Here is a 26,258-nt window from a genome sequence, read left to right on the forward strand (position 1 = left end):
ATGCCCCTCCCAGAGGGAGGAGCGTGGGCAGCCTGCTTTGCGCTGTAGCGCACAGCTTAGTGAAGGAAGACCACTATTCCCAGAAGCCCTTTCTTTTGGGGTGGAGGTTTCTTCTCCCAACTCCCTCCGCGCGAAGACTGAGCATGCGCAACGGAGACCAAGACCGTGCGAAATAGTAGGCGGGCGCGGACTGCACCTCCCAGCAGTCCGTGGGACATTCTTCATCCACCTCGTGATGAGTGACTTCCGGCGTGGAGGGGCGGGCTTGTGCGCGCGGCTGAGCCAGCAGCTGAAACAGGGAGAGGAGCGGCCGATTGGCCGCTAGGCGCTAGCCGCCATGGAGGCCGTTCCTCGTATGCCCATGATCTGGCTAGACCTGAAGGAGGCCGGTGACTTCCACTTCCAACCAGCCGTGAAGAAGGTGAGCGCGCCTCCCCCCATCCCTGCCGGCGCGTGACGCCCCCTGCCTTCTCATCCCAGCACAGGCCCCATCGCACGGTCGGGTGAGGCCGGTTCTCCGCAGACCATCTTTTCCTTCCCTGCTCTCCTCCGGCTAGCACCCGCATCCTTGTCGGAACCCGCTTCACGACTTCTGCCCTGAACCATCAGGAGTTTCCATCGAGGCGCCCCACTTCCTCGGTGTGACGCTCTGGACCCAGTTCTGCCCCGCCCCTTCTCTATGGCAGGACTGCCCCACCGGAGCGGGCTCAGACCCAGGCCCTTGGTGGGCTGTCAGCCCACGGTCCCGACTGGGACAGAGGCTGGCTCAGAATGTGGGTTGAAGACGCTATCTCTGGTGGCCCAGAGGAATGCCCGACCCTAGCTGGTGGGGGGTCTTTGGCACTGAGACTGCAATTCTGTAAGGTCTCCTCACAAGAAGAAGCCTATTCGGAAGGCCTTTTGGATTAAAAGACACAATTTCTTGTTTTTAGGAGGGCTTCTGCTTTTTATAACTGCCTGGACGACATAAGCAGAGCTGTAGTTCTTGGAAGCGGGGGTACTTTGCCAGTCATTGTGTTGGGTAGAGCAGACAGGCAAATTTGGTGTTTACCAAGGCAGGGGGCTTCTGTGGTGACATCAGGTGTGGTGATTGAGCACCAGGTCCTCTGTGAGACAGCTGCTGCTTTCGGAAGGGCTACCAAGTAGCACTGAGGGCCAGAGCAGCAGTGAAAAAGACCAACCAGGAGGCTGTTGCAGGTGGGAGATCTTAGGGTTTTAGCACAGCGGCTGCCACAGTAAAGCAGCAGCTGTGATGTGATGTAGATGGCACACCACTCACTGGGGGTGCTTGGGAAAAGAAACAAGAATAAAAAATGAGTTTGGAAGTAGTTTCCCACGAAGCTGTCTTCCACCTCTTCCCACCACCACTACCTCCATTCAGGCACTGTTTCATTTATGTATTGATGGTGTTAGGAATCAAACCCAGGGCTGCCTCAAGAGGCACACCCCCAGCCTACGCTTATTTTCCTTATCTGTAAAACCAGGAAATTGCTAACTGATCTAAAGTTTTGTTTACTCTTCCACATCTGCTATTTCATACAAATACAACTAGATGAATTTTCCTAAAGCACAGCAAAACTCTTGTTTTCTAGTTTTACAGAGTAAAGCCTAGATCTTTAGTTTCCCATTTAGAGTTCTTCCTTACTAAGCCCAGTTCTTTCAGCATTTATTAAGGTCCCACTATATGTTTGGGGTTTTTTTTTGTTTTTTTGTGGTACTGGGGCTTGAACTCAGGGCCTTACACTTGCTAGGCAGACACTCAGCTACTTGAGCCATTCCACCAGCCTCTCTCCATCTTTCAAGGTCCAGTTGAAGCTCTCCCACAAAACCTTCCTTAATCCTTTTATCTCGATTAATCTTTACCTTTTGGGTTCCCCTAACTTTTTCCATCTTTTCCTTGATGACAGTTATATGTGTTAGGTTTTAAGTCCCCTCTCCCCCATTCTATTGGAATACATGAGAGGCATCTCCATGTTCCTTTAAGCCTGGGCCTGTACCCACTACATAATTGGATGTCAGGAAAATGTTTCTCAAGTGATTGAAAGACAGTTGAGAGGGGATTTAGTTGGATGGTGACCCTAGATATATGGAAATCCAGTGGATAAAATCTCAGTCCAGCTAGGTGTGGTGTTGAATACCTTTGATCCCAGCACTCGGGAGCCTGAGGAAGGAGGATTATGAGTTCGAGGCCAGTCTCAAAAATCAAACAAAACTTCAGCACAGAAACTCCTAAAAGATATTTTTGCCTGAATTTAGCCTTTGTTGATCTGGCCACTCTCCTGTAGCCAGCAAGGATTGTATGAGCAAGGACTTCCTTGAAAGCACCTGGGCTTCTGTGAGAGGTGGTGTTCAAGAACCATAGGCACTCTTAACTTCCCTTACTAGAGACTGCTTTGCCTTTTGCCTCTGGGCCCCTTGTTCTTTAACCTTGGTCTAAACTGTGGGAACTGTTCCAGTGCTAGAGCTAAGGGGTAGAATTTAACTTAGGAAGGTAGTATAAAAAATGATTCTATTTATGTCAGCCTGTCAAGCAGTATGCTGAGCCTGGTAATCAGATAAATAAAGAGACAGGCCCCCACCCCCAAGGAGTTCATATCATAGTAGAGGAAATTTAAAAGAATGACAATATTAGTCTAAGAAATAATTGCAGTGTACAGAGGTACCATCCTAAGGAGGGGCCATCAGGGAAGGCTTGCTAGAGGTGGGTTTTAAAGGATGAATAGAAGTTTTCTAGACAGATGTTTCTTTATGAGGGCTAGGCTTTTGACAAAGCCTTTCATGGTACTTAGTATTGTTAAATAAAATTTTGGGGAGGCTATAGATTTGGATTGGGCACTTGGCACTAGGCCCAAGACACGAAACCAATACAGAGTTCAATCATAGTAATTGAGGTTTGATTGGTTGTAGGAGGCCTTATAGCCAAGTAACTAATTAAACTATAAATGCTCAACTAGTTAAGGTGTAACTAATTCATTAAACTGGAGTCAATTAAGTTTTCTGTGCCTGTTTTTCTCTAAATGTCAGATCCTGTTGATTAGAGTTCTCTGAAGCTGCTCTGGTTGGAAGACTGCTCTATTTATGCATCTTTGTGTTTTTTGCTTTTGCTCAGATAAACCCATTAAATTTAAACTTGTCAAGGGTTTTTCTTTTAACAGTATTGATTTTTCATCCTCAATGACATTCCTTCCATGTCATTATGGGATGATGTGAAATAGGAGCTAGGAGAAGAGCAAGTTGGTCTTGAACTGCAGTGCTAAGTTTTAGGTTGACACACTGGGCCCATGTAATTTTTTACTGGACAAGTGCTACTGGCCTTGTGGGAATTGAACCCATGTTTGTGGGCTCACACATGCTAGCAAGCAAGTGATTTACCGCTGAGCTATACTCTCAACCCACCTACACCCACTTACCTGTGCTTTGGGGGCCACAGTGCTAACTCACTGGAAACAGATGAAGGATGACTCTTAGGAAATTTATCAGTAAATGATTTGGGCACATGTGTTAGTGTTTGAAGTTTTTTCCATCCTCAACACCTGCCTTTAACCAACTGCACTTGAGCTCAAGTCAAGCTCACTTAGGCTGAGATGATGCATCCAGCCCTGATTCATTCATTGAACTAATAGTTATTGAGTGCCTATTATGTGCAAGCCCTGGGAATATGGTGATAAAAATACCTGCCTTCATAGAGCTTACTTTCTGGTGATGCACATAGTAACCCATTAACGGCAGGGGTACCATCTGTTGCCTTCTCTCACTGTGGCTGAACTGATCTCTGAATCTCCACTTTTCTATCAAGGTCCTCTAGAGAAACTGCCTGCTGTTCAGTCCTGTCACCAGCTCACTGCCCTGCCTCTGAAACTCCACTTCCCAGTCCTCTCTATCGGAACTTTCAGCCTTCCTCCAGAATCATTGCCCTGGCTCAGGTCCTTACTGGCATTCCTTTCCTCCTGCTTATCACCCAAGATGAACTGTTCCTCAGCAGAGTCCCTTCAGCTGCCTGACAGTTGTAACACCCTCCTAAATTCAGACAAGTCTTTTGTCCCATACTCAGTTGACATGCACCACAGAACACACATGTTTGTTGCCTCTTCTTATTCATCTTATTCACATCTAGGTAGAGCCTGTTTTTTCAGGTTTGTGGAATTTTTATTTTCTCTTCCAGATGATGATTGAAAAATTAGCTTATGTATGTAGGTGCACACAGACCAGAGGACTAATATGCCCCTGGCTGCTCAGCAATGAGGAACATGGTCAGTTACCTGTGGTGGTGACCTGCCTTATCACAGACTTAGAGTCACTTAGCTGGTCTGACTGAGCCTGCCTTCCCTCTTTGGTTTTCTAGTAGAGCGAATCTAGGCACAGGTAACCTGGATTGTCCATGTGATTATTCTCTGACTTTAATCTCATATTCCAAAGGCCTATTACCATTTCACTAAGGGTTTAGACCAGATTCTTGCCTTTCAGGAAGTAATAAATTCTTATGTGTGGGGAGTGCCTTAGAGTGTTGGCTGAATGATCTAATCTAGTTCTAGCACCCTCTGGGACATGTAACTTGAGTCTTCTCACTGTACTGTTCAGACAGGCCAAGGCGCCATTCAGAATAGAGGTGGAAATGAGGCCTAGAATATTATGTGCGGTTAGACTAGGGGAAGATTGAAAGTCTGTTTTCAGGCCAGTGCTTTTTGGCCTGTCAGGCTTGCTGACATGGACAAGGGTCTGAAGATTTCCCTTGGCAGCATTTTTTTCTCTTACTTGAAATTCAGCAGCTGAGCATGTATTATATTAAGTGACTATTATATGTGCAACTCAATTTTATGTGTATTTCTGTAGCACAGTTCAAAGAATGCCCTACATTTGAGTCAACTCTGAAAGTGGAGAAAAAAGAAACCTCATGTATGTGGTGGCCAATGTAATACATGGGTATGATGCTGTTCAGTGGTACCTGCCTTTAGTCCCAGCTACATGAAAGGCTGAGCTGGGGGGATCATTTGTGTCCAGGAGTTCATGGCCAGCCTGGGCAACAGTGAGACTCTGTCTCAAAAAGAAAAAAATATAGATACATGGCCTGTTTAATTAGCATGATGAAGTTGGAAGATTTATGTCTAATGAAGAACAAAGTGTAATATAAGAATGAGAACATGCTAGTAGAAGAGAAGGAAGCAGAGGGACTACCTCAAGGTCAGGAGTCTTGGGATCCCAGCACTACCCTTCTTCATCTCTTGATCCCCATTTTGCTAATCTGCAAAGTAATGGCAGGATGTGTTTCCAGTGATCATTAGCTACCCAGTTCTGTGCTGTTTTTATGCCTGGGCCCATGCAGTGCTCCTCATAGGAGAGTACAGCATGGAAAATGCATAGCCACTGGAACCAGACCTTCTCTTCGTCCCTTAGAGCTGGATGACCTTCATCTGTTACAAATGATCACATCCCTAATCTGAGCCTCGATTTTCTCATCTGTAATGTGGAACCTTCTAAGCTTGTGAGAATCAAGAGTTGATGCTTGTGAGTCTTTAGTACAGGTCTTAACATACTGTAAGCAATCTTTGCACCTGACCATCCTCTTTCCCTGATTAGGAAATAGCACAAGTCTTTATGCCAGCTCTATGAGTTAGACACGGCAAGCGATATTAACTTCATTTAATACTCAAAAAAACCAACCCCAGATCTTAGAGCAACTCAGGGGCACAGTTAGGACTTATAACACTATCTTGGCATTGCTTTCTGGAAAAGGCCTTTCTCTTGGTAGTTCTCTGGAAATGGAAATAGTCTCTTACTACAGGAGGTTTTTTTACCTATACTACCTTCCTCTCCCCACTCCACTCCCAGTGGATGCTGAATTCTTCAACATGTTCTCACTTAAATAGACTTGTTACTTATTCTCTTGGGAAAGGATCTTCAAGCGCTCCAAAGCTTGGCTGGCTTGGGGTTTCCTGTGTGTTAGTTGTATAGGTGTGCTGGGGTCTTGTCGGTGTCTCTGCATTCTTACTCTTGGTCTGTTGACAGGCCTGCCTTCTCCATTGGGAGCCTCAATTTCCTGGCCAAACTGTTCTGAGTTCTGTAGAATTCCAGGCCACAGAGACCTTCAACCAGCCTCTTTCCTCTCCTTTTAGTGAGAGAGGATCAGCAGTTGTAGGGTTTTGTTAGGGTTTAAAAAAATATTCTGGGTTTGATCACCAGCACCAGAAAAAAAAAAATCCTCCATGTGTGGCAAGGTATTAATTTTCACTGCACATTTTTCAGAACTGTTTATGAGAACCTTATTTTTTAAAAAAAGAAGCAGATTGGTGTAACATGTGGTTAGGAACATGGCCTCTGGAGCCCAAATGCCTTGGTTTCGGTCATTGCCCCATCACTTATTATTCCTGTGACCTTGGCAAGTGCCCTAACCTTTTTGCCTCAGTTTCCTCATCTCCTTGTCTGATAACCATATCCGCCTCTTTGGGGTGTGGTAAAGACTGAGTGACTATGAGCTCAGTGAGTGTCTTGCTGCTCATCTTGCAGGAGCATTGGGACATAGGTCACAGGTGAACCTACAGGGACAACTTGCTGGGAGTGAAGACAGTATCTCTCCCCTTCACTATTGTGTGAATAGTAGGGACAGATGTTCTTAGTAGTGCCACGTGAAGCCCTGTTTCCAGGACTCTCTCAGGTCTCACTGATTTCCTCTGGTCTGTATCCCCCAAGGCCTCCAGGCTGCACATTTACTTATTTTCTCTAACCTGAGGGTGGGCAAATTAAAAACCTCCTACTAAAATGGAATTGCTCAAAGAATGCACTCCCGCTTAGATAGTCAAGTTCACCTTATAGCATAGACCACATTTTATGTTTGTGGGTTTTGTTTTTGTTTTGTTGGGGGAAGGCAGGGAGAAGTAGTTAGATAAATCAGCGTGAGGCTCATTAACCAGGAGCCAATAAATGGGCTTCAGAGTGTCTATGAGCCCCCTAAAACTATCAGTAAGTTTTTATGTTTACAGTTTGTGCAAATTGAATATTTCTAGGGGGAGGGGATTGTTTCATGGCGTTTATGTTCTCAGAGACTAACACTGACTCAAGAGAAAGTATTTTTCAGGTACTATAGCACTTCAGCATCTCTCTCTCTCTTCCCCTCCCTTTCCCTCCCTTCCCCCACTCCATAGATTGATCCAATGAGTCATACCCTCAACCCATCACGAGCCTTTGAAAATAAGTTTTAGACATCCTTGCACTTCTGGACACATGTATTTCCTAAGAGTATAAGCACATTCTCCTGCATATCTACAGTGTTATTATCACACCTAAGAAAATCTGTAATAATTATCTACTGCCATTTATATTCAAATTTCACCTGTTACCCCAAAATATCTTTTATGCCTTATTTTTTCAAACTCAGATCCAGTCACAGTTCTCATACTGCACTTAGTTATCCCATCTCTTTAATCACTTTTACAATAGTCTCCTGCCTCTTCCCCCTTTTTATTTTAAAGTTTTTGGGGTGCTGTAGACTGAACCCAGTGCCTTGCACATGCTGGACAAGCACTGTGTCACTGAGCCGCATCCTCAGCCCATCTCCACCTTTTAAAATACATTAACTTTTTGAAAAGACTGGTTGTTAAAAGGCCCCATCTTCTCAATTTTTTCAGTTATCTTTCTCTTTTTTTTTTTTGTGGTACTGGGGCTTGAACTCAGAGCCTTGAGCCACTCAACCAGCCCTTTTTTTTTGGGGGGTGGGATTGGTTCTCACAACTATTTGCTCAGGCTGGCTTCAAACCTCCATCCTCTTGATCTCTGCCTCCTGAGTAGCTAGGATTACAGGTATGAGCCACTGGTGCCTGGCCCGAGTGTCTCTTTGTAGTGTAATTTGTTCATCTATCCTCTGTATTTCCTGGAAGGCAACCATTATGCTGAGTATACACCATTTAAAAAGGCTCCTACCTTGCTGCTTATTGTTTGGTGTAAGGGGCTCACTGGCTTGATCCTGTTGTGGACACATAATCTGACAGAGGTGGGGACAACATTGTAAATGAGGCCTTGCTGAGGACAGTAATTCCAACATAAAGTAGGGTGAATGTCCCTGGGAGATGCTAAAGGACAATCCTTGAAGGCTGTTGGGATCAGGTTGTAAAGGGTCATGAATGAACTCTGCCAAGATTAGATTTGAGCTTAGAGGCTTTGGGAGGTTCCTATAGCACAGTCGTTTTAGATTATACTTTTTCTCTTTAGATTACACCTCACTTCTTATAATTTTACTATCCTGAGAGAAGCATGGTTTGGTTTATTTTTTTCCCATAAAGGTATGTGTTTCCCTAAAGAATTGAAAGTTAGGACTGATATCAGAGTGGTGTTAGACAATTTTTTTTTCTTTTTTTGGCAGTACTGGGAGTTGAACTCAGGGTTTCATGCTTGCTATGCAGGTGCTGTATCACTTGAGCCATTCCACAGCCCTTTTTTCATTGGTTATTTTTGAGATAGGGTCTCACTGTTTGCCTAAGGTTAGCCTCAGACCAAGATCCTCCTGAGTAGCTAGGATTATAGGCTTGAGCCACCACACCTAGCTAAGAAAAACAGTCCACCCACTGGGTAGGGATGGATTTGAACGAGTGGATTGTCCAGGCCAGAGGTGGCAGGAGGATGTAGAAGAGAGCTCACTGACACAGGAACTTTCAGGGGGTAAAACCAACAGAAGAGGGAATTAAGGTCCAAAGATTGGAAAAGCAGCTGGATGGTGCTGTAACTAACTCAGTAGTACCCTCCCTTCTGTCTGTCCTTCCTCTCCCTTTCTGTCTGTCTACTAGAGCAGACAGAAACTGTCACCAGCCTCCCTGATTCCCAGGTGGCTGATTCCTTAGCGTTGGATTCTGGGTCCTAGGAAGGGATTCCAGGAAAAAAGGATGGGTTACAGACAAGGTGTGAGAGAGTACGCAACTGGATAGTATTCCTACCTTCCTTCCCTCTCCACCTAACAGACCTTGGCCAGGGCCCCCAGGAGTCTTGTTAGTCGTCAATGTCCTTTGTGGAGTGAGTGGGTCTGACTCAGCTCAGATCACCTGTTTCAAGGGTGTTCTTTCCCAGCTTAAAAGATAAGTTGGTGAAGAAGATCTTGTACTTTTGTTTAGTGCCTCTTGCCTGCATGTGTTACCAGCTAAGGGTTATGAGTGGGACCACAGAACACAGCAGGATGTAATCCTTAAGAGAGACTTGAGCTCATGATCCTTTTTAGGATTCTTATAGGGTCCCACTTAGCCATCTAATTCAGCCTGGTTTCCTGAGCCTGAAGAATTCTGGGCTTTGTGGAGAGGGGTATAGTATGAAGAGGACCTGGCAGGATGTTCTCACAGGATGTCCAGTCTTATTTTCCTTTGTGCTCAAAGGAGGAGAAGGCTCCCACACTCAGCATCTTGGAGCTACCCATCATTGAGGAAGAGTTCTGGTGGTACAGGAGATAGGCTTGAGGCTGTGGGTCTGGACTCTAAAGCCTGTGCAGAGCAGGGGAAAGGGTGTGTGTGTCTGTCTGTCTGTCTGATCTTTCACTGGTTTATGTTCTTTCTCTAGTTTGTCCTGAAGAATTATGGAGAGAATCCAGAAGCCTACAATGAGGAACTGAAGAAGCTGGAATTGCTCAGACAGGTAGGAGGAAGTTGTTGTTTTGTTTGTTTCTTTTTTTTTTTTGTGGTGGCACTAGGGTATGAACTCAGAGCCTCATGCTTGCTACACAGGCACTCTACCACTTGAGCCACTCCACCAGCCCTTTTTTGCGTTGGGCATTTTCAAGCTAGGATCGCTTGTTGAACCATTTGCCCTGGCTGGCTTTGAACCTTGATTCTCGTGATCTCTGCCTCCAAAGTAGCTAAGATTACAGATGTGAACCACTGGTGCTTTGTTAACACTCTTCTTCTAAGAGTTTTATAGTTTTAGCGCTTACATTTAGACTTTTTAAATTTTTCCCTTTTGCTGTGCTAGGGATTGAAGCCAGGGTCTTACTCATGCTAAGCAAGTACTATATCATTGAGCTACATCCCTAGCCCACATTTAGGGTTTTTTTTTTAAATCTATATTTAGTTTATTTTTCTGTGTGGTATAAGATAAGGGTCTACCTTTATTCTTTGGTATGAGGATACCCAGTTTTCCTAGCACTGTTTGTTGAAAAAACTGTCCTTCTCCCATTGAATGGTCTTGGCACCCTTGTTAAAACAACTTGACCATATGTATTAATTTAGTAGAAATGCCAAACAAAAATAGAAATTAATTTTTTCACAGTACTGAAGGCTAGAAACCCAAGATCACGGTGTCAACAGGGTTGGTTTCTGCTGAGGCTTCTTTGCTTGTTTTTTTTTTTTGGTGGTACTGGGTTTGAACTCAGGACTTCATGCTTATTAGGCAGGCATTCTACCACTTGAGTCACACAACCAGCCTCTGCTTGGTTTGTGAGTAGCTCTTCCCTCTCTGTGTATGCCAGTGTCTTAAACTCCTTTAATAAGAACAGAAATTATACTGTCAGTGTGTTTTAATCATCTCTTTAATGGTCCTGTTTCCAGTTGTCAAATTCTGAGGTATTGGGGGTTAGGACTTCAGCCTATGAATTTGAGAAGGGGACACAATTCAGTTCCTTAACACCGTGTATGTAAGGGCTTGTGTCTGGGGCTCTCTTTTCTATTCCATTCATCTGTATGACTATCTTTATGCCAGTAGCACGCAGTTTTGATTGTGTAAGTTTCAAAATTAAGAAATGTAAGTTCAACTGAAATCTTTTTCAAAATTGTTTTAGCTATTTAGGATCCCTTGAGATTTGGGGTTTCTTTTTCAGTGCTCCAGATCAAACCCAGGGACTTGCTTGTACAAATGCTCTACTACAGGGCCTCACTATGTAGCTCAGGCTGGCCTGGAACTCTCCATCCTCTTGCCTCAGTCTCCCAAGTGCTGGGATCTTGTTGTTGTTGTGGTGGAATGGGGAGTTGAACTCAGAGCCTTGAGCTTACCAGGCAGGTATTCTACCGCTTGAGTTACCTCCAGCCCTGGGTGCCTGGACATTTTCTATGAATTTTGGGATTGTTTTTTGTGTTTCTGCAAAGAACGTTGTTGAGATTCTTGATTTTTTTTGGTTGGGGGCTGCTGGGGATTGAACCCTGGGTGCTGTTGAGATTTCAATAGGGATTGCATTTAAACCTGTAGATTGGTTTGGATAGTACTGCCTTGTTAAGAATATTAAGTCTTCAGTAACGTGCACAGGCCCTGGGTTTTATGCCTGTCACTGCAAAAAAGTAAAAACAAAAAAAAAATAATAAAGGCTTCCAGTACATGTATACACGATCCTTCCATTTACTTGTATCTCCATTAATTTCTTTCAGCAACATTTTGTAGTTTTTAGCATTAAAAATTTTGTCTTCTTGGTTAAGTTTATTTCCAAGTAGTTTTTGGTGGGGGCAATACTGGAGGAGTTTGAACTCAGGGTTTCAAGCTTGCTAGGCAGGCACTTCATCACTTGAGCGATGCCTGCAGCCCTTTTTTTGCTTTAGTTATTTCTCAGGGAAGGTCTTACATTTTTGTCTGGGGCTGACAACAGATCATGATCGACCATAATCCTTCTGATCTGTCTCCTTCCTGAGTAGCTCGAATTATAGGTGTAAGCCACAGTGCTGGGCCCTAATTTATTCTTTTTGATGCTATCATTAACAATTGTTTTCCTAATTTCCTTTACATGTTCATTGTTAGGTATAGAAACACAGTGATTGTTGTGTGTTAATTTTGTTATCATGCAACTTTGTAGAATTATTTTTAAAGTTTTGGGGGAAATCTGGGAGTTTTTGATTGAAAGATCATGTTTTCTGCAAATTGAGATAATTTGACTTCTTCCTTTCCAGTTTGGATGCCTTTGATTTGTTTTTCTTGCCTAATTGCTCTGTCTGGAACCTGTATGTTAATAGAGTTGGCAAAAGCAGGCATCCTTGACTTGTTCCTGGTATTAGTGAACTTCCAGGTTTTCAATATTGAATGTGAGGTTAGCTGGGGGCTTTTTACATGTGGCTTTTATTACGTTTAAGTGGAGCAACTTAACCTCATTTCTAAGGAAGGCAACACAGTTCTTTTTTTTTTTTTCTTCTTCCCCCATACTGGGGCTTGAACTCAGGGTCTACACCTTGAGCCACTCCACCAGCCCTTTTTGTTGTGAAGGGTTTTTTCCGAGATAGGGTCTCTCAAACTGTTTGCCCAGGTTGGCTTCGAACCGCGATCCACCAGGTCTCTGCCTCCTGAGTAGCTAGGATTACAGGTGTGAGCCACTGGTGCCCAGTGACGCAGTTCTTAAAACGAAAAAATTGTTAAAAGTCAGTCACTTTACTTGCCCTTTTGTTTTAGAGTAATTAAAAACCTTTTTCTACTTGAATAACAAAAGGTTTAAATTTTTTTTATTTATGATTTGAAAGTGTAGAAGAATATGTCTTTTGGCACCAAAAGAAGGAGTGTAATTGATTGGTATGTTTATATATACTGTGTATGAATTCAATTTTTCTTTCTTTTTTTTTTTTTTGCGGTACTGGTGTTTGAACTCGGGGCCTCGTATGTGCCCTCCCTTAGGAATTTCTAACAATGCAGGTCTAACAGATTCCATCAGTTTTTGCTTATCTGGGACTGCCTTGAATTCTTCCTTGCTTCTGAAGGACAGTTTTGCCAGCAATAGGATCCTTGGTTGACAGTTCTTCCTTCTTTTAGTGCTTTGAATATATCAGACTTTTGGTCACCAAAGTTTCTGAGAGATGTCCGCTAAGGATCTTCTTGACAATCCCTTGTGTGGTGAATTGCTTCTCTTTGCTTCTTTTCAGGTTTTGTCTTGGTCTTTCAGAGTTTGATCATCACATCTCAGTGTGGGTCTCTTTGAATCATTCCTACTTGGAATTTGTTGAGCTGCTTGGATGTTTGTGTTCATGTTTTTCAAATCATATTTGGAATTTCTCACCATTATTTCTTCCCATTGTCTCTGGCCCATTTTCTCTTCAGGACCTTCCACACTGTATATGGAGGTTCTGTTCATTTTTCTTCAATCTTTTTCCTTTTTGTTCCTCAGACTCAGTAATTCCAATTGTCCTATCTTCAAGTTTGCTTCTTTTTTCCTTCCTGCTCAAATCTGCCTTTGAACCCCTCTAGTGAATTTTTCATCTCAATGAATTTCCTTTTGGTTTCTTGAGGGTTTTCTGTGTCTCTTGTATTTCCATTTTGTTCATATGTTATTTTCTTGATTTTTTTTTTTGGCATATATTTTAATTCTTTGAAGACCTTCAAGGCTTTTTTGTTTTTGTGGTGGTTGGGATTAAACCCAGGGCTTCATGCATGCTAGACAAGTGCTGTACCACTGAGGTACATCCCCAGCCGTGATGATTGTTTTAAAGTCTTTGTCTAGTGTATCTACTTTTTTTTGGGTCTAGCTGGTCTTTCTCAGGGATAGGTTTTTTTTTTTTTTTTTTTTTTGGTGGGACTGAGATTTGAACTCAGAGCTTTGTACTTGCAAAGCAGGTACTCTACTGCTTGAGCCATGCCTCCAGTCCATTTTGCTCTGGTTATTTTGGAGATAGGGTCTCATGAACTAGTTCCCTGGGCTGGCCTCAAATCACAATCCTGACCTCAGCCTCCCAAGTAGCTAGGATTATAGGCATGAGCAACCAACATCCAGCTTCAGGGACAGTTTTTGTCAGTTTATTTTTTAATTTTGAATGGTCCTTACTTTCCTGTTTCTTTGTACACTGTGTAATTTTTTTGTTCTTGAAAACTAGGCATTTGAATCTAATGATGTAGTGTTTCTGGAAATCAGGTTTTCCTGCTTCCCTGGGGTTTGCTACCTTTTTATTGTTGTTGTTTTCTTTTAGCAGGTACTAGGGTTTGAACTCAGGGCTTTTCGCTTGGTAGGGAAGCACCTACTACTTGAGCCAAACCTCCAGACCAAAGGCTTGCTGACTTTTGGTTTTGTTTTTCTGATTGTTGTAGGCTGGCTCTGTGTTAAGGATTAATTTCAAGTGTAAACATTAAGGTCTTCTGAGGGCTCTTCTGAGCCTGCTCTTTTCCCTGGGCATGTGGGATGGCTCTCTAATTCTCCCTGTGTATCTTTCAGATGCTCCTGAAGGAGGAAAAAGAGAAACATGAAAGGAGGGTAAGGGTGGGATGGTGCTTTGTCTTTAAATCCCATGGGAGTGTCTTCAGCTAGAGATGGAGGAGGCTCTTGCCACAATGGAGAGAGGTACAGTTAGCTTGGTGTCTTGAGTTTTTGCATCTCTGAGATCAGAAGCATCAACCAGCAGTTAGAGTACACATGGCCTGTATTGGGAGGACAGAGTCCTTTTGGATCACTCTCACAAGCTGTTCCTTGAGCTGTGTGTGGCTGCCTGCCAGGTGCTGAGGATGGGGCAGGTGACTGCTGCTGTACCAGGAGCTGAAATGGACTGAAATTAACCATAATTTACTGTCAAGCCTTCCCCTGGAAGCCTTTACTATTTAGTAGACTCCTGAGTTCTGAAATAGTGACTTCAGGCATGGCCTACCAGTGGAGTTGTTGTCTTTGTGGAGAGACACAGTTCTGGTGCTTCTTAGTTGAACTGTCACCTTCCCAGAATCCTCCTCAGGAATTGAATTTTCAGTAAGAATTTTATTTGAACAAAGTTTGAAAACTAGTGAGATGATCTTAATCCCCAGGACTACCACCATTGTGCACACACAGGCACACATTGCACATGTTCACAATACTTAGGAGGAGTTTTGACGCTTTGCCAAAGCCTCTTCCGATGCAGATCCTCTGCAGTGTAGGGTGGCAGCCCATGCAGAGCAGTGGGCTGGAAAGTCCTTGGAGCAGGAACCCAGCATGTATTGCCCCAGATAGCTGCTTCCCTTCCTGGGCCTTGGCTTCTTCATGGGGAAGTTAGACTAGATCTGTGCTTCTTAAACCCGTGAAACCATAGAGCATTTTCCACTTAGAACACTCGAAATTGTTTTCTTTTTTTTTTGGCAGTACTGGGTCTCACCCTGAACAAATGTTAAGTCTAGGACTTTTTTTTGTTGTTTTGGTGGATCTAGGGTTTGAATTCAGGGCTTCACACTTGTAAAGAAAGCACTGTACTGTCCATTTTGCACTAGTGGCTTTTGAGATGGGGTCTCATGAACTATGTGCCTGGGATGGCCTCAAACCACAATCCTCCTGATTTCAGCCTCCCACATAGCTAGGATTACAGATAGGAGCCACTACCGCCCAGCTTGAGTCTAGTTTTTAATGAATAAGAGAAAATATGTTAACAGCAGCCATCCAAAGCAGAGAGTAAAATTCAAGTTATCCTTTTATCTTAACAACATGTAGAAGAACAAGGAAGGTGGATGCAATTTGGGAAGCTTTAGGCCATTCTCTTCAGTGTCCTGGGGCTCAGTTTCATCTGTAAAACTGGGGCTGGACTAGTCTTGGCTCTGTGATTGCAGGGAATAAAATTGACAGGTGCGAGGTGGCACACATAAGCTTGCTTTCAGACTCCTCTGCAGCTCATGAGAGTGACAGACCAGACTAAGACATGAGGGTGCTGATTGCTTGCAGGGTGACAGGTGCAGGTGGATCTGTCTGACCTGGAGGGAGAATTGCTTCCATTGTTTCCCAAAGGTGGTTTTGAGAAGTACAAAATCATTTCGTTTTACTTTAATGTTTTTGTGTGTGCTTTAGTGAGTATAAAAAATGTGTGGCTAGCACATCAAATCTGTTATTTCAGGGCTTTTTCTGCTTCAGCTATGGCTCTAATTTTCTTCAGTGTGTTGGTTTAAAGGAAAGTGTCAAGTCCAAGTGGGACTTGAATATAGCAGAGGTCATGAGAAGGGACGTGATAAGAATGATTAGATTTGAGAAGCTGTGCCCCGTGGGACAGACACCTGACATAACTTTTCAGTAGGTGACTGTGACACAGCTCATCCTTGCACTGGGCATTCTAGAGGCCTTACTCCAAGGGGAGATTATCCTCCTGTATGAGAGGAGATTGATGCTGGGCGCAGCAGCGCACACCTATAATCCTAACTACTCAGGTGGAAATCGGGAGGCTGCTGGCCTCATCTTCTACACAGGGTGGGGAGGTGAGGGTTGTAGCACTTCTGGCCTAGCTCTCTCAGGGCACCTGCTTTTCAGAGCATGTTGTCTGCTTTTTTGTTTGTTTGAACCCAGGTTCACTTGCTTTGTTCTGTTTTTTCCCAAAATAGGAATAGCTTTGTTATAAAAATTGAAAATGTTCCATATAAATATATAAACAACATAAGGAATTAAATTCGTATTTCTGTCAAATGCATAATATATGTCTGCATACATGTATAGAAAAGATAAATCACTTTCATCTTATTACACACAGGTAGTCACTGTCAACATTTTGGGGCACAAAGTTTTCTGGATTTTTTTTTTTTCTTTTTGTTCTACATTTCTACTTGCATGTTATTGTGTGTGGCGTCACAGAAGTGAGATCATACCATTCACCTGTTACTTGCTTTTTTGCCTAGTATTACACCATGGACATCTTGGTGTATTAATCAGCAGAGACCCTTGTCTTTATTTTTCACGGCTGCAGAATGTTCCCTTGTGTGGCTAGCCTTGATAAAAGTTAAACAATTCTCTTTAAGGGAAAGTTTGGTGGCATCCAGTTTTTGACTCTGGTAATAGTGCTATGATATGGGCTGGCAGAGTGGCTCAAGTGGTAGAGCATCTGCCTAGTTAAGTATGAGGTTTTGGGTTCAAACCCCAGTACTGTAATAATAATATAATAATGCTGTGATACGCACATCCAAGTATTTTTTTTCCCTGGATGTCTCTTACTGTATTTTTAGATACAGAACTTTGGTCAAGTTAGGTATAGTAAAAATTTTAAAACATGTTGGAATCAGCCTTCTAGAAACGTGAGACTAACTCGTAGTCCACAAGCCCTGGCTGGTGGGATGGTTTGTCCAGTGACTATACTTGTAACGATGGGTTTTGGATCCTTGTGGGATCCAAATGATGGCAGAACTATTTCTCTCATCCTGCCCCCCAGAATGCTGTTCGTGTCCCAAGGGACTTTGAGGGCTGCAGTGTCCTGCGCAAGTACCTTGGCCAGCTCCACTACCTGCAGAGTCGGGTGCCCATGGGCTCTGGCCAGGAGGCTGCTGTCCCTGTCACCTGGTGAGAGCTGGAAATCAGGGCTGGAGAGTGGGGAGCCTGGAGGGAGCCTGGAATAGTGGGGGTGTCTGGGTAGTGGGCATGTGCCTTTCTCCCTCCTCTCCCCTTGCTGCACAGGATGGGAAATGGACTAGTGCAGTCTCCCCAGGCCTCCCACCAGCCCCATGCTGGGGTGGCTGGGAGGCCCCAGTCAGCTCCTACCCTCTAGATGACTGGTTTGGCATGTCTGCAGGACCGAGATCTTCTCAGGCAAGTCTGTGGCCCATGAGGACATCAAGTACGAGCAGGCCTGTATTCTCTACAATCTTGGTGAGTTGCCTGATCTAGTGCTCCTAATCCCAGCCCTGCCAGCCCAGGATCTCAGATGGCCACGAAGGCCATGGGCCAATGATGGGCAAACACCTGGGTTCTGATCTCTCCACTGCTTCCACCACAGCTCTGCTGGCTCCTCTGTTTTCTGGGCCCCTGGGGAGCCCCTGTGCTGGTTTGGCTGAGCCACATACAGTTGTCACTGTGTGCTCTGACTGGGAGAGAGCCTTTCTTCTTTGACTGGACAGTGCTCCCTTCTCCCCTTATAGCTTTGGGCTGCTTCAGGCAAGAGGAGAAGACTGGCTCCAGCTTGCCCAGAAAGTCAGCCTCAGCCTGGCTGTGGAAGAGCATGGGGGTCTTAACTTCCTCTACCCCTACCCTTGCCAAATGCAGAGCAGGAGACTGAAGGGCTTGGCTGCACTTCTGTTTTTACTCCAGCTTGGGCATCCTTGGGCTGACTGCCCCAGTTCTCAGTCTGTTTTCCTGACTGAATGATAGCTGTGCGTCCTATGTTTCAACCTTGAGACAGGCATAGGCAACACTGGGAGTATCCCCAGGCTTCCCTAACACCGTTATCCTCTGCCTTCCCAGGTGCTCTGCACTCCATGCTGGGGGCTATGGACAAGCGGGTGTCCGAGGAGGTAAGGAAAAGGGCAGTAGTGAGACATACAGATGTGCCAGAGAGGGTGCTGAGTATCCTTGGCCACCAGAGTTTGAAATACCTGGCCTCATAGAGTGGATACAGGCCACCCTCCTCTTCCCAGGGCATGAAGGTTTCCTGCACCCACTTCCAGTGCGCAGCAGGCGCCTTTGCCTACCTGCGGGAGCACTTCCCACAGGCCTACAGTGTCGACATGAGCCGCCAGATTCTCACTCTCAACGTCAACCTCATGCTGGTGAGGAGGTGCCCTGGTTGGAGCTGAATCCAGGGGCTGAGATGGCTGAGGGAGGATACAGTTAGGTCTGGATCCTCAACCAGCCATGAGCAGGTGGCAGTGAGGGACGAGCAGGTGGCAGTGAGGGACAAGCAGGAGTCCTTGCTCCCAACCTCCAGGCAGATTAGGTGCAGAGTGGTGCTTCTTGGGGTAGGGGAAGCTGTGCTGAAGGAGAGGTCAAAAAAGAGGGGGTCCCTTGGTCCATCCCTCCCTATCCCCCAGGAAGGGAAAGGCCTCCAGGTGAGCAAGGGAGTGACCTGCATATGTTGCCCCAGGGCCAGGCCCAGGAATGCCTGCTGGAGAAGTCGATGTTGGACAACAGGAAGAGCTTTCTAGTGGCCCGCATCAGTGCACAGGTAGGGACAGGGATGAGGGGCAAGCCTTTGCTTTGCTTGATTCCCACCAACTGGCCCTGTCCCCACGTGCAGGTGGTAGATTACTATAAGGAGGCCTGCCGGGCCTTGGAAAATCCTGACACTGCCTCACTGCTGGGCCGGATCCAGAAAGACTGGAAGAAGCTGGTGCAGATGAAGATCCACTACTTCGCAGCTGTGGCTCATGTGAGGGCACAGGGTCACTGGGTCTGGGCTGAGCCAAGAGGCTGCAGCTTAGGAGACAGGTCGTAATGCCTCTTCTTCTTTCCCAGCTGCACATGGGGAAGCAGGCTGAGGAGCAGCAGAAATTCGGGGAGCAGGTGAGTTGACTGTGGCGAGGGGCACTTAGGATGGGTTCCAGCCTTGTGAGATCCTGGCTCTGTCCTGTCCTTCACAGAATGGGGTGAAGAGTTGTCCTCTAGGTCTCATCCCCACGTCCCTGCCTATCATTCTGCTTTAGGCCTGGCATCCCTCTTCCCCCATACAGCCCTTGTCCCTAGAGGTCTGAGGAGAATTGGCAGGGTAGACTCCCCATAGAGAGGGAGGCTTTTGGAGGATGCTACCTTTGTGCTGTTGACCAGGCTTCTTGTTGTCTCATGGGTCACCTCATGGCCAGGCATGGTGAAGTGGGGAGGCAGGAGGAGATGGAGTCCACGGGGAAAAGTACAAACCAGGCTTTTCCCTCTGTAGGTGGCCTATTTGCAGAGTGCCCTGGACAAGCTTAATGAAGCCATCAAGTTGGCCAAGGTAAAGCTGGGGAGGCCTGGCTGCTCCTCAGACCCCTGCGGGCGCTATCCTTGGTTGGGGCTGGGGCCCTATTCCTGTCTCTGTCCCACAGGGCCAGCCTGACACTGTGCAAGATGCACTTCGCTTCGCTATGGACGTTATTGGGGGAAAGTGAGTGCAGGATTGGGTTTCCTCTTACTGTGAAGGGTCTTGTTCTTTTGCCTTCCTGGGAGGGAGCCACCAGTGCAAGAGAGCAGTGGCAGTAGCCTACATGGGAATCTAGGTTGTGGATCCCTGCTGACACCCCCAGTTCCTCACTACCCCTGCTCCTGACCCCCAGGTACAATTCTGCCAAGAAGGACAATGACTTCATCTACCATGAGGCTGTCCCAGCCCTGGACACTCTTCAGCCTGTAAAAGGTCTGGGAGCTGAGGGAGGCAGAGGACTGGATTGTGGGGGAAATGGAGGGATAGGAGGCTGCTTGGGGTCTAATCCCTGTGATTTAACCCCACTCTCCACCCCCTACCTTCCACCAGGAGCCCCCTTGGTGAAGCCCTTGCCAGTGAACCCCACAGACCCAGCCGTTACGGGTCCTGATATCTTTGCCAAATTGGTACCCATGGCTGCCCATGAAGCCTCATCACTATATAGGTAGGTGGGAGTGGCTGGCCTTGACCTTGGCACAGAGGGCCTTCTGGTGTCTTGAAGTACTGGGCTCTAGCAATTGCTCTGTTGCTTCTTCAGCGAGGAGAAGGCCAAGCTGCTTCGGGAAATGATGGCCAAGATTGAGGACAAGAATGAGGTCCTGGAGTAAGTATGGGACTGGGGATGGGATGTGGGGTACACATTGTGCTGCTGTGAGGGTGAGGAGAGTGATGTGTCTGTTCTGTTTACAGCAGATTTCCTAACTGTTCCCGCCCTCCCCCGCCCACCCAGTGTCTCATAGGCTACATTTATAAGGTCTTGTGTCTTGGAGGGAAGATGTCCTTCTGCCGTTTCCGGCAGTGCTGGGCATGCTGGGTCTGTGTGGTAGCGGTAGAGGTTGGAGTGGTGATTTTTTCTCTGCTAGACCTCAGACCTAGTTCCAGTGGAGGGGCATGTACCAGCAGGCTCCATTCACGTGGAAGGAATGTGGGCAGCGCCCATCTGATCCTGTTGCCCCTCACAGCCAGTTCATGGATTCAATGCAGCTGGATCCTGAGACAGTGGACAACCTGGATGCATACAGCCACATCCCGCCCCAGCTCATGGAGAAGTGTGCAGCGCTCAGTGTCCGGCCCGATACTGTCAGGAACCTCGTCCAGTCCATGCAAGGTGAGTGAGTGAGGCACAGAGCATGCAGGTGGGTGGGTAACACGTATGTCATCTGCCACGACCTCCTCCCGTGTCCCCTGTTCACTGAGGATATAGGCCGTGCTCTCTAAGCCCTGGCTGAGGCATGTACCCTGCATGCCTGGGGGGTACATGGACCACTGAACCATGTGCACCCTGTTCTGTGGAATTTGGCAAGCACTGGGCTATCACAAGCTGTGACCCAAGCAGGCAGTTTTGTCCTGTGGGGGATGGTCTGCCTGCCTCAGTGGTTGCCCCTCAATGCCTCCCAGTGCTGTCGGGTGTGTTCACGGATGTGGAAGCCTCTCTGAAGGACATCCGGGACCTGCTAGAAGAAGATGAGCTGCAAGAGCAGAAGTTGCAGGAGGCATTAGGCCAGGCTGGGGCTGGCCCAGCTGTGGCCAAGGCTGAACTGGCAGAGGTGAGGCGAGAGTGGGCCAAGTATATGGAAGTGCATGAAAAGGCCTCCTTCACCAACAGTGAGCTGCATCGTGCCATGAATGTGCATGTCGGCAACCTGCGCCTGCTCAGTGGGCCACTGGACCAAGTGCGGGCTGCCCTGCCCACACCCACCCTTACCCCAGGTGAGCCCTGCCCATTGCTGTGGGGAAAGGCTGGGAACTGGGGGTTTCTTTGGCCTCACCGACTGCTACTGCCTCCAGAGGATAAGGCTGTGCTACAGAACCTGAAGCGCATCCTGGCCAAGGTGCAGGAGATGCGAGACCAGCGTGTGTCCCTTGAGCAGCAGCTGCGAGAGCTGATCCAGAAGGATGACATCACTGCCTCCCTGGTTACCACTGACCACTCGGAGATGAAGGTGGGCTAAGCAAGCATGGTGGAGGGGCTGTGCTTCTGGGCTTCATCCTCAGGTAGTAAAACCCTGAGTGTTGCCCCCACCCTCCCTCAGAAGCTGTTTGAGGAGCAGCTGAAGAAGTATGGCCAGCTGAAGGTATATCTGGAACAGAACTTGGCTGCCCAGGACAACGTCCTCCGTGCGCTGACAGAGGCCAATGTGCAGTATGCAGCTGTCCGAAGGGTGCTCAGTGAACTGGACCAAAAGTAAGTACCTGGCTGCGTTCTTGCCCCAAGCCCCACCCTGGCAGCTTGCCTCACCCCGGCCCTTCTGCCCATCAGGTGGAACTCCACACTACAGACCCTGGTGGCCTCATATGAAGCCTATGAGGATCTGATGAAGAAGTCCCAGGAGGGCAAGGACTTCTATGCAGACCTGGAGAGCAAGGTGGCTGCCCTGCTAGAACGAGCACAGTCCACCTGCCGGGCCCGAGAGGCAACCCGCCAGCAGCTCCTGGACAGGTGGGTGTTGCCCTGGGCTTGTGTGTGTGGCTTCAACCCCAGGCAGCTGGGTTTATGGTGGCTGGCCTTCTCTGCCTATTCCACAGGGAGCTGAAGAAGAAGCCCCCACCACGGCCCACGGCCCCCAAACCACTGCTGCCCCGTAGGGAGGAGGGTGAGACTGTGGAGACAGTAGACCCACCCGAGGAGCTGCGCAGCCTGCCTCCTGACATGGTGGCTGGCCCACGGCTGCCTGACCCTTTCTTGGGAACTGCTACCCCACTGCACTTTCCTCCTGGCCCTTTCCTCAGCTCCACAGGCCCAGCACCCCACTACCTCTCAGGACCAGTACCCCCCGGCACCTACTCAGGCCCCACCCAGCTGATGCAGTCCAGGGCTTCAGGCCCCCCTGCAGTGCCCATGGCACCTGGGCCTGCCCTGTATCCAGCACCTACCTACACACCAGAGCTGGGCCTCGTGCCCCGATCTTCCCCCCAGCATGGGGTGGTGAGCAGTCCTTATGGAGGGGTAGGGCCACCTCCACCAGTTGCAGGTTTGCCCTCAGCCCCACCTCCCCAGTTCTCAGGCCCTGAGTTGGCCATGGCAATTCGGCCAGCAACCACCACGGTAGACAGTGTCCAGGCCCCCATCTCCAGCCACACAGCACCTCTGCCAAACCCCACCCCTGTGCCGCCTCAGCCCTGCTTTCCCATGCCCCAGCCACAGCCCCTGCGCACACCCTATACATACTCTTTAGGAACCAAGCAGCCCCTCACAGCTCCCTCAGCACAGCACCACTTTTCTCCTGGGATCCCCACAGGCTTTCCAGCCCCCCGGATTGGCCCCCAACCCCAGCCTCATCCTTCACGGGTGGCATTTGGGCCTCATCCCCCCCAGCAGCCTCTGACATTCCAGCATCCACATCTGTTTTCACCCCAGGCCCCAGGAATCCTACCACCACAGCCCCCTTATTCTTTTCCCCCTCAGGCTGGTGTCCTAGGGCAGCCGCCACCGCCCCTGCACACCCAACTCTACCCTGGCCCTTCTCAAGACCCTCTGCCCTCCCACTCAGGGGCTCTGCCTTTCCCCAGCCCTGGACCCCCTCAGCCTCCACATCCCACCCTAGCATATGCCCCTGCCCCTTCTCCCAGGCCGTTGGGCTCCCAGGCAGCCTCTCTTTCTATTCGTGGGCCCCCACCTGCTGGCCCACCCACCCCTAGTCCCCACTTGGTGCCTTCGCCTGCTCCCTCACCAGGGCCTGGCCCAGTGCCCTCTCGGCCCCCAGCAGCCGAGCCACCACCATGCTTGCGCCGAGGCACTTCGGCTGCAGATCTGCTATCTTCTAGTCCCGAGAGCCAGCATGGTGGTGCTCAGCCTCCTGGAGGTGGGCAGCCCCTGCTGCAGCCTACCAAGGTGGATGCAGCTGAGGGCCGGCGGCCTCAGGCCCTACGGCTGATTGAGCGGGACCCCTATGAGTGTCCTGAGAGGTTGCGGCAGTTGCAGCAGGAGCTGGAGACCTTTCGAGGCCAACTGGGTGACATGGGGGCACTGGACACTGTCTGGCGGGAGCTGCAAGAGGCTCAGGAACACGACGCCCGAGGCCGTTCCATTGCCATTGCCCGCTGCTACTCGCTGAAGAATCGACACCAGGATGTCATGCCCTATGACAGTAATCGTGTGGTGCTTCGCTCGGGCAAGGATGACTACATCAATGCTAGCTGTGTGGAGGGGCTCTCGCCATACTGCCCGCCCTTAGTGGCCACCCAGGCCCCACTTCCTGGCACAGCTGCTGACTTCTGGCTCATGGTGCATGAGCAGAAAGTGTCAGTTATTGTCATGCTGGTGTCTGAAGCTGAGATGGAGAAGGTGAGAGGGAGCGGTTAGGTGGGTGCTCTTCAGGGAATTTTGGGGCAGGGAATCCTGGAAAACTAGCCCCAACTGTCCTGTCTTCCCCTCAGCAAAAGGTGGCACGCTACTTCCCCACAGAGAGGGGCCAGCCCATGGTGCATGGGGTCCTGAGCCTGGCGTTGAGCAGCGTCCGCACCACAGAAACCCACGTGGAACGTGTGCTAAGCCTGCAGTTCCGTGACCAGAGCCTTAAGCGCTCCCTCGTGCACCTCCACTTCCCCACGTGGCCTGAGTTGTGCGTCCAGTGCCCTGGATGGGGATAGTGGGGGTGTACGCTTGGTGCTGTGAGGGGTGAAGGCCTCCAATCAGGCCTGGCTCATGCGTGACCCATCCCCGCAGAGGCCTGCCCGACAGCCCTGGGAACCTGCTGCGCTTTATCCAGGAGGTGCACGCGCATTACCTGCACCAGCGGCCCCTGCACACGCCAGTTGTTGTGCACTGCAGGTAGGGACAGGCAGCTACTTGAAGGATCCTCCCCTGTGGGCTCCATGCCTGCTCTCAGACCCCTTCTTACCACAGCTCCGGTGTTGGGCGCACGGGAGCCTTTGCACTGCTTTACGCAGCTGTGCAGGAGGTGGAGGCCGGGAATGGGATTCCTGAGCTGCCTCAGCTGGTGCGGCGCATGCGACAACAGAGGAAGCACATGTTACAGGAGAAGGTGAGGTTGGTGAGGGATGGGCCTCTGCCCTGTGGTCACGGCCCCTGCCCAGCTGACAGGCCACACGCACCTCTCCAGCTGCATCTCAGGTTCTGCCATGAGGCCCTGGTGAGGCATGTGGAACAGGTCCTGCAGCGCCATGGTGTGCCCCCTCCATGCAAACCCTTGGCTGGCGTGAACAGCAGCCAGAAGGTGAGGAAGGTTTCTTGGGGAGTGCTGGGACATCCTACTGAATCTCCTCACTGACCCTCCCTTCTCAGAATCCCCTTCCTCAGGATTCCCAGGACCTGGTCCTCGGCGGGGATGTACCCATCAGTTCCATCCAGGCTACTATTGCCAAGCTCAGCATCCGGTCTCCTGGGGGCTTGGATTCTCCAGCTGTCAACCTACCAGGCCCTACAGAGTCACCCCCAGGTCTCCCACCAGCCAATCTTCCAGAGCCCCCCCCAGTCCCAGCCTCCTCCCCACCCCCCCTCTCTTCACCTCAGCCTGAGGCCCCCCAGTCTGAGGAGGAGCAGCCCGTGCCTGAAGCGCCCAGCTTGGGGCCTGGGCCCCCCTCCTCATCCCTGGAGCTGCTGGCTTCCTTGACCCCAGAAGCCTTTTCCCTGGACAGCTCCTTGCGGGGAAAGCAGCGAATGAGCAAGCAGAACTTTCTGCAGGCCCACAACGGGCAAGGTCTGAGGGCTGCCCAGCCTACTGATGACCCCCTCAGCCTTCTGGATCCACTTTGGACACTCAACAAAACCTGAACAGGCCCTGCCTGCCTGGTCCTTACACTACGTTGTCTCTCATGCCCCACCAGCCTCTCTGGGTGGGCACAGCCTCTTATTTCTATTCCTGCTGCCTTTTGCCCCACCTGGCCCAGTGTGCACCTCTGTGGGATGGAGATGCGCCTTGAGCCAGGTTCTGCTCCTTTGTGGGACCTGATGGTTTTTTTTTTTTTTTCCCCAGCTCTTTGCTAATCAAATAATAAACCTGTTCTGTGGCCAATGTCTGAGACCACCCAGTACTGCCTCAGGAACACCACGATTGAAAGCTTAGTATCACATTGGGAGATAGTAGGCCAGCCTCTGAAATGAGTATTTAAGTTAGGGAGGCTCCCACATTCTGGCTCACTGGTCCTCCACCATGTGCCATCCACATCACAATACATTTCTTGGGCAGCTCCTTCAGGGCAGACACAAGTAGCTCAAGCCTCTAGCAAATGTAATTTTTTAAAAAGTTTAATATTACAGTCAAGAAGCAGTACCCCCAGTCTAGGTCCAGTGTGTTGGCCCCAACAGCAGTCCAGACTTACAGGGAGGCCCCCATGCAGCCAGCCCAGAGGTCTCAGCTACTACCCACCCTCAGTCCAACTTCTCCAACACAGAGGGCACATACACCAGACTGAGCTCACTGCCGAAGTTGCACACAATGGCAGCATTGTCCAGCACCAGGATCTGGCGGGCAGGCTGGGCCTCACTGTTCTTCCCCAGGTACACTGTCTGTAACAGGTCCCCGTAGTTTAGGTCCCAAAAGGAGACGCAGCCCTGGCCACCAGTCACCAGCAGGTTGTCTGAGATGACTCCCAAGCTTGCACCACAGCCCAGGTCCTGGGGGT

At 48.8% G+C, this 26,258-nt stretch overlaps 2 protein-coding genes across 9 annotated transcripts in view; one reads left to right on the forward strand and one right to left on the reverse strand.

The window, feature by feature from the left end:
• The first annotated feature begins 226 nt into the window (after positions 1-226).
• Positions 227-25,872, forward strand: Ptpn23 (protein tyrosine phosphatase non-receptor type 23). 6 transcript variants are annotated; one of them, XM_074059594.1, is made up of 25 exons: positions 228-421; positions 9,529-9,603; positions 16,998-17,125; positions 17,355-17,431; positions 18,023-18,072; positions 18,196-18,327; positions 18,642-18,722; positions 18,795-18,926; positions 19,013-19,060; positions 19,431-19,487; positions 19,579-19,637; positions 19,807-19,886; positions 20,004-20,118; positions 20,212-20,277; positions 20,636-20,781; positions 21,072-21,383; positions 21,462-21,616; positions 21,707-21,858; positions 21,934-22,113; positions 22,200-23,958; positions 24,051-24,235; positions 24,340-24,444; positions 24,520-24,658; positions 24,737-24,850; positions 24,919-25,872. In XM_074059594.1, exons 1-25 carry the CDS (start codon positions 338-340, stop codon positions 25,405-25,407), a joined length of 4,920 nt encoding a protein of 1,639 aa, XP_073915695.1. In that variant the 5' UTR covers positions 228-337; the 3' UTR covers positions 25,408-25,872. The 6 variants fall into 6 exon arrangements, with proteins under 6 accessions (XP_073915691.1, XP_073915694.1, XP_073915692.1 ...); XM_074059595.1 differs by having other exon boundaries at positions 24,934-25,872; XM_074059590.1 differs by having other exon boundaries at positions 227-421; positions 24,520-24,850.
• Positions 25,866-26,258, reverse strand: part of Scap (SREBF chaperone) — a 68,857-nt gene continuing 68,464 nt past the window's right edge. For all 3 annotated transcript variants that reach the window (XM_074059598.1, XM_020163388.2, XM_074059597.1), the window contains one exon: positions 25,866-26,250. In XM_074059598.1, coding sequence (XP_073915699.1) covers positions 26,005-26,250 — 246 coding nt within the window. In that variant the 3' untranslated portion in view covers positions 25,866-26,004. The remainder of the gene's footprint in view (positions 26,251-26,258) is intronic.

The sequence above is a fragment of the Castor canadensis genome, chromosome 17 (genome assembly GCF_047511655.1).
Source record: "Castor canadensis chromosome 17, mCasCan1.hap1v2, whole genome shotgun sequence".
Lineage (NCBI taxonomy): Eukaryota > Metazoa > Chordata > Mammalia > Rodentia > Castoridae > Castor > Castor canadensis.

What these genes read in the sequence shown, in the direction of transcription:
- Ptpn23 (XM_074059590.1), top strand. Translation starts at nt 338, where the DNA reads ATGGAGGCCGTTCCTCGTATGCCCATGATCTGGCTAGACCTGAAGGAG. An exon ending in AGCTGGAATTGCTCAGACAG is followed by an intron (nt 9,604 to 16,997) that starts GTAGGAGGAAGT and finishes CCTGCCCCCCAG; the next exon opens with AATGCTGTTCGTGTCCCAAG. An exon ending in GAAGCCTCATCACTATATAG is followed by an intron (nt 20,119 to 20,211) that starts GTAGGTGGGAGT and finishes TTGCTTCTTCAG; the next exon opens with CGAGGAGAAGGCCAAGCTGC.